Source organism: Vicia villosa, linkage group LG1 (assembly GCF_029867415.1).
Source record: "Vicia villosa cultivar HV-30 ecotype Madison, WI linkage group LG1, Vvil1.0, whole genome shotgun sequence".
Lineage (NCBI taxonomy): Eukaryota > Viridiplantae > Streptophyta > Magnoliopsida > Fabales > Fabaceae > Vicia > Vicia villosa.
Window position 1 is genome coordinate 105,134,644 of NC_081180.1, and position 8,047 is coordinate 105,142,690.

The 8,047-nt window shown below is 27.4% G+C and overlaps 1 protein-coding gene across 1 annotated transcript; it reads left to right on the forward strand.

Moving 5' to 3' along the window:
* The first annotated feature begins 4,365 nt into the window (after positions 1-4,365).
* LOC131643777 (transcription factor bHLH30-like) lies at positions 4,366-6,968 on the forward strand. The gene is made up of 2 exons (XM_058914097.1): positions 4,366-5,032; positions 5,965-6,968. The coding sequence occupies exons 1-2, from the start codon at positions 4,499-4,501 to the stop codon at positions 6,415-6,417; spliced, it is 987 nt and encodes a 328-aa protein (XP_058770080.1). The 5' UTR covers positions 4,366-4,498; the 3' UTR covers positions 6,418-6,968.
* The last annotated feature ends 1,079 nt before the right edge of the window (positions 6,969-8,047 follow it).

The following is an 8,047-nucleotide window of genomic DNA, read 5'->3' on the forward strand; positions in this document are numbered from 1 at the left end:
AGTAACAATAATTACTTATGAAATTGTTTAGGATTGAACAATGATTTAAAAACTGAACCGGAGAAAGAATCGTTAAAACATGCGGGTCATAGTTCAATCGTGATTGAATTGTATATTAAATTTAAACTAAGAAAAATAAATAAATATATTATTAAATATTTTAATAAAATTAATTTATATCGTGATTTGCAAAATATAATTCTCAAATAAATACAATACTAATAAACAAGCTTACAAAATAAGAAGAATGCAATGTAAGACCCAATAACAAATCATAAAATTAATTAAAGACAAATTTATTTGTCTTAATTGTTTAACTCAAAGCCATAAGTTCTTTATCAGTATAATTTTTCACTTCTCTTCCAAGACTAACATTATGCGTGGCATACTCTTCCTCTTTTATGTTTTAGGAGATAGAGGTTTCCCGTTTCTTCTTTGTAATCGGGTGGAGTACCCCTTATACTCCTTTTAGTGAATTTCATTGCCTATTAAAAAAAAGTTATCCCGTGCCCACAAACATTACATTATTTCTTTTCTTTCTATTTACATTTACATTGTCTCGTATCTTGCAATTTTATTCTTTATTTTTCATCTATACAATTTTAAATGTTTGCTATAATTAATTTTTTAGATTTAAACAAAGAAATAAAATGAAGTAAAACATAAAAAGAAAAATTATGTTTAATTTTTTGATTGTCTGGTTCATCAAAATCGATCCCGATTTTACAGTTATTTTAGTTTTTTACACTTGAAGCAATTTTATCTCAATTTTATAAACCTAACCGTTTATTGGTCCAAATTAAACCGGATTAGACAAAGTTCAAAGTTAAACCGGTTCAACCGGACGGTTCAATCTGGTTTTTAAAACATTAGATCTGGTTTTTAAAACATTAGATTGAATACATTAATGTGAAAGTAAATTAAATAATAAGTAAATATAAAATTTAAATTTAAAATTTAAGATTCAAAGAATCAATTATAAAAGAATAATTAACTCTATTTTTAAAAAAATCAATTACATCAAAATCAATTAAAAATCAATTATATATATTTAAAATTGCTTTTAACTCTTCATACACTTCATTTTTCCTTTCTACATCATTGCATAACCCTATTAGCTGTTTCATCTCCTTTATTTTTTCCATGATGCAATCCTATATCATTCTAACATATATCTAAACAAATGTCTATTAAATGATAGTCAATGCATGAGTAATTATTAAATTCTTTTATGAAATAGTTAACCTACAGACTAGAGTATTTTGAAGCATAACAAGAATAGTAAATAATGTAATTTTGTACAAAAATGACATTCCTGAAAGTATACTTCACCCTTAAAAAAGAAAAAAAGAAAAGGTTTGTTAATGATGATGATAGTAACAGCCTTTATGGTCGTCCTTGGTCGGTCGACAATCTGTGTTGTATGTTCACTATGTTTTGCTTGTGTTTCCCATTCTCATCTCTTTCTTTTTCTCTCTCTCACAGATTATGTAGTAATTGAAATGATCGTTCATAAGCACAGAATTTTACTTCTAGTAATACTATTACTATACGGTTAATTTGATTATACGCGTGCAAATCACAACATTCTCACTTTAAATAATATTTTTATATTATGGTAAAGATACTGTAAATTAGGGAGTCATATAGTGGGTGATTTAGATGAAGAACATATACAGAGATTAAAGTGATAAAAAGTTATTGACCCAACTGTCTCAATGAAAGAATATTGATTAAATTTTATTTAAAGTGTGTTTGGACTTTGGACGAGCTAATAGAATTTTTTTTATAATATTTAAAATTTTAAATATATTCATTTTTTAATTTTTTATTTGAATAGAATATTAAGATAAATTATTGTTAGATTTTTGGCGTGATTTTTATAAATTTTAAAGTTTTAAGGTCAAATTTTAAGATAAGGATTAATTGCAATTTTTAAAATTTAAAGAGACTATTTATAAAATTTTAAAATTATTAAGGAGTTTGCAATTTTTTGAAATATTTGAGAGTCAATTTTAAAATTTTAAAAAATATTAGAATTTGTAAAATTTGAAATAATAACATTAATCAATTTTACATTCAAATTCTATGGAGAATGAGAAAATTTTGAAATTATTTGATTTTAAATAATATTTTGAATTCATAAAATTTAATTTGGACAAAATACTAGATAGATTTTTATAATTATAATAATTCTTCATATATTTTATTCAAACAATAAATTGTGTTCAAATTTTTTAAAACATTATATTTTCTCATTTATTTAATTGATTAAGGTTTTGTTTGAGAGCTTGAAAGGGAGAGAAAGTGAAGACTTCTAAAAACAAATTTTTTAAAAAATATAAGAAAATATTTGATATTATTCACTTGAATTATAAAAATAATGACTCAGACTATGATTATTTATATACTATTCTAATTGAATTTGAGCTTACACAACTTAAATTATACTATTTAATATTATTAAATTATATTATATTTAATATTATATCTAATATGTCAACAAAATCAAATCCTCCATCCTCTGTCCGTTCAAGAAAAAAATGATAGTAATGTTTAGAAACCACTTACAAACATAAAAGATAGTAATATCCACTAGACAACCAGAAATTTGTCGGAAAAAAATGATATCATTATGAAATTTTCATATGTTCCAAGAAATCCAAATCTTTAATTTGGCAAATCAAGCGCCACCCAAATCATGTGAAAAATACTAAGGTGAATTCTTATCTACCCAACTCAAAAAGTTGGGTAAAGTTACCTTCAATGTAAAGTATCTTGGAAACAACAAATAATTGTACTATTTTATAATTAATTAAATGTGTTAAAATTAAAGGGAATCTTATAATTGGTTGAAGATACACTACCCAACTTTTTGTGATGGGTAGAGAAGTTGTCCCCAAATACTAAACCAAACATATGGTTAGTTAGAAGTCTCAACACCTCTGTTATAATTTATAAAGAACACAAGTGGTCCATTCTGAGTCCACAATAACCATGTATAAACAAATTCATCTTATAAGGGAGTATTCTATCTCCGAAGTAACTGTAAAAAACAATTACTTTGAAGGCAAGTTTGGATAATTTACTAGTGGCATCTTCCTCGAGAGCTTATCTATTAGAGCCATAACAAATGAAAAACTTACATTTAAACTTTTTTTCTATATTTGAAATACTAAGAGTGCTCGTGTGGATTTTCTATATATTTAACACAATTAATTTTCTTTTTTAAATTTCATTCATTTTTAAAATACATATGAAAATAATTATAATTAACCATATTAATTTTCCCAATTATTATAAAGAGGATACATAGTGGAAAGAAATTGAAAAAAAAAATCCATATAATGTTGGAATATACTAGAAAGACAAGATTGCCGTAAGAAGAAAGTAAAGTAAACTAGCATCACTCAAAGAGCCTCTATATGTGTTTAGAGTGTGTGTGGTGGTGGCCAAAAGGCTGCAAATTAAGACAAGTTTTAAGAACAAGAAAAATAAAACCAAAAAGAGACCAACAAAGCACTAGGGTAAAAGAAAGTTTTTGTGTGTTGAATGTAAAAAGATATCACTAAGCACAAATGTTTGTGGCAGAAAAAACCTAACTAGTGAAAGAGATTTGACATTGCAATACACATATTACAGAAAAATAAAATCTATAACCTTGGACTTTTCTTTCGCCGCCCACCACCACAACACAAAAAAACAAAGAAAATAACTCATTCTTCCCCACCATTATATAATCATTATCAAAGATATATAGTTTTTTTTCTTATATATATATATATATATATATATATATATATATATATATATATATATATATATATATATATATATATATATATATATTTTCATTTTTTATACTATTTGTTTTTTAGTGCTAAAAAATCAAAAATATAAAAAACAAATAGTATAAAAAATGAAAATATATATATATATATATATATATATATATATATATATATATATATATATATATTTGTTTTTTCATTTTTTCTACTATTTGTTTTTTATATTTTTGATTTTTTAGCACTAAAAACAATTGATATTTCATTAAAAATATAAAGATTCATGCATAGTAATATTATGTCTTCGAAAACTATAAATATAATTTTTTAATGAATTAATTTTGTCTTATAGAAAAGATAATTGTGTAATTTATTATCAGTTTGTCTGTTATTATTTCTATGTAACCTTACCTTTATTATTATTTCTGTTTAATCTTAATTATATAATAAAAAACTCTCTTTTCACTAACCCATTTTGTCTTTTTAAATACCCTAGTAAAAAACAAGTCTTCAAACTCTTTTGTTCTTCCTTTTTTTTTTTTTTTTTTTCTTTCTTGATAGAAAAATATATATTTATGCAAAATTAAACCTAGCTATATTATAAATATAGCTATCTTAACTTTCTGACATTTGAATCTTTATTTTCACTTCATCATCATTATATTTATATATATAAAGCCTTGGAGTTTGGATATATAAGCAGAGAGAATATGATACAAGAAGATCAAGGCCAGTGTTCATCTCAAACAATGAACAACTTCGAAACCTATCAACAAGAACAGTTTCTTCTTCACCAACAACAACTCATGAGGCAACAAAACAGCTTCTCTTTCCCAGCTGATCATCAACCAATCTTGCAGCAACCATGGTCATCCATGTCTATGCAACAATTCCATGTCCATGACCCTTTTGTTATCCCTCAACAACAAACCTCATCATCACCCTATGCAAGTTTGTTCAACAGATCTTCTAGGGTTCCGTCTCTTCAGTTTGCATACGATCATCATCATCATGGAGGGTCTGAACAGCATCTTAGGATCATATCTGATACACTTCACCAACATGGATCTTTTGGTGGACTTCAATATCAAGGTGGTGATGTTGGAAAGATGAGTGCTCAAGAAATCATGGAGGCTAAAGCTCTTGCTGCTTCAAAAAGTCATAGTGAAGCTGAGAGAAGACGCAGAGAGAGAATCAATAATCATCTTGCTAAGCTTCGTAGCTTGTTGCCAAGCACAACCAAAGTAAGTCAATATTTCATTATTGTTATAGAAAACATTTTGATTTAGTAAAGTAATGAAAAATGCAAACCAAACAAAAACCAAAGATCTCAAAAATTCTCAACTCAACCACATATAATAATAGTGAGTTGTGAGTGTTTTTTTCTTAGTGGTCTTTTGTAGAATATTCTATACATCTGTTACTTTAGTGCTATAAACAACAAAATCAAAATCGAATATAACCTTTTAGAAAAATGAGGTGCAAAGAGTGTTATAGTTTTGTTTGCTTTTGTTAACAACCTTTTTGGCTTGTTTTGTTTACATTCATTTTTTATTTTTTTGGATTTCTTTCTCATTCATATTCTAACTTTATTAATTACATGTAACTATATGAATATGTGTTGTTTGGTTGGGAATATCTCTCTCTTTCTCTCTCTATATCTATATCTATATATCTATCTATAATGTGTGGTATAGTTCCGAGGAAGAAACTAGGTGGCTAAAGAAAAAGTAATAAAAAGTGTAATACTAGTGTTAATGTCGCTTGGTATGATAAAGAGGAACCAAACAGCATGCAGATGAAAAGCTTCGCATGAAAATATACTTGTCTTTGCCGGATAATATGTTGATCAGTCAAATAAAGTCACAGACAAAAACTAACACCTTTGTCAGTCAGTCACACACTATATACCTATTTCATCTCTAAATATTATTATCATATGCTCTCAGATGATTTCGGCGTAGTTAATCACGGTTAAACCATGACAAAATAATCAGTATCAGATTCTATGATAAAGATTTTATCAGACTCTAGGCACGGTGCATTAGTCTGTCTTGCACGCCTTTAACGACGGTGGCATTGTATGTTCTATAAAATGATTATTAATTAATATTAATATTTGCATTTACAATAAGAATAGTAATAATTGAGTGTTTATTTTTTTGATATTTTTTAGACGGATAAAGCATCATTGCTAGCAGAAGTGATACAGCATGTGAAAGAGTTGAAGCGTCAAACATCATTAATATCAGAAACATGTCAAGTTCCAACGGAATGTGATGAGTTAACAGTGGATGCTGCAAATGATGAAGATGATGAAGAATATGGAAATGGAAACAAGTTTATTCTCAAAGCCTCACTTTGCTGTGATGATAGGTCAGATCTTTTACCGGAACTAATCAAGACACTGAAAGCATTAAGGTTAAGGACAGTGAAAGCTGATATAACAACACTTGGAGGACGTGTTAAGAATGTTTTGTTCATCACTGGTGAAGATCATGATCATGAATATTGCATTAGTTCAATACAAGAAGCACTTAAAGGTGTGATGGAGAAGAGTGTTGGAGATGAATCAGCTTCTGGAAGTGTTAAGAGACAAAGGACTAATATAATATCTATATCTAATTAGAGTTATAATTGAATTACTAAGATTTAAGGTCTTTATAAATTTTATCTAATTAAAGACCTACTATTATTATTATATAGTTTTATATTAGAATATGGTATTTGGTTATTTTATATTTTTGATTTGGGGGTGGTTTTTTTTTTATTATTTTTTTTATGGTGTGTTGTAAGATGTTGTTTTGTATATGGTCTCTATGAACAATATGATGATGAGACAATGAGGTAATGATAATTTGGTGGTTTTTCTTTTTACATGTGTGGATGTTGCTTGGTTGACACATTTTTAGTTGAATCCATTTAGCAGAAATGAATATGTCTATAAATTTACTCATGTTTTTGTTTAATTTGTTTTGAAGTTTCTCTCTTTATGTGGCAGCACAAGTGCATGACATTATGATTGTAACCATGGGAAGGAGATAAAGTAATGGGCATGCTTTCAGGTGAGTGTATACCACGCACTTCACTTCAGAAACCTTTTATTAGAGGGAATGTTTTAGAGGGCTAAGTATTTATTTTGATATGAATATGATATTTTTAAAATTTAGCAAAAATTATATATATTATGGACATAATTTTTTAAAACTTTCTCCTCCAATACATTTTAAAAACCAATTTGTAAACATACCCTAAAGAACTTAAAAAATATTTAAAAACATAGTAGTATTCTTAATTAGAATGATGGAGTAAAATTACTATTAATTTAGGTTCATATAATAATTATAAAGTTGTTGCTAAAGTAATGGTAGATAGACTTGTAAAGGTAATGGATAACCTTATTTCACTGAATTAATTTATCTTTTTTCTTAAAAATAAACAGTTAGTGAATGGGATGGTGGACTTGAAAAAGAATAAAAAAGATTATCTTATTTTTAAGATTGATTTTGAAATAGTTAAGGAAAGATTATCTTATTTTTAAGATTGATTTTGAAAAAGTTAAGGTTTACTTAGTTGGAGTTTTATGTATTATATGTTGTTATGTTTATTACGTTTGGCCTTAATGTAAAATGGAGATCTTTAATGCATGTCTGTGTGTTTGCTGAATACCCAGAAATATTGGTTAATTAGTGTTTAACCTAGGAAATTATCATCGAAAGAGGGTTGAAGCAATGTGATTTCTTAGCCCCGTTTCTTTTCCTGCTGATGGTGGAAAGTATTTGTAGGCTATTCTCTAGGACTACGAATCTCAATCCTTTTTTTAGGGTTTAAAGTTTCTATGATATGAATGTCTCTCATCTCATGGCACAATTATATTGGTGGAGGATTCAATTGAGAATCTCTGGTCGATTAAGGCTATGTTTCAAAATTTTGAGTTGGCTTTGGGTTTTTGAGTGAACTTTTTGAAGAGTTGTATCATAGGAATTAATGTGGTTCCTTCCTTTTTGGACTTAGCTGGTGACTTTCTCCACTACAAGATTGAGGCATTCCCTTTCAAGTATCATGCTTATCGGTGGGGGCTAATCCCCTCTCTGAATCTATTTGGAAACTTATAATGCCTTTGCTCTCTAGACGGTTAAACTCGTGGAGACATGTGTATGTGAGTATGGTGGGTCAAGTGATGCTTTTAAGCTCAGTCGTTAATGTTATTCCCATCTTTTTTTGTTTTTCCTTAAGCTACTTGTCAAGGAAGAAAATTG

Coding starts and splice junctions, on each gene's coding strand:
- LOC131643777 (XM_058914097.1), top strand. CDS start 4,499: ATGATACAAGAAGATCAAGGCCAGTGTTCATCTCAAACAATGAACAAC. Junction 5,033..5,964: donor TGTTGCCAAGCACAACCAAA/GTAAGTCAATAT, acceptor GATATTTTTTAG/ACGGATAAAGCATCATTGCT.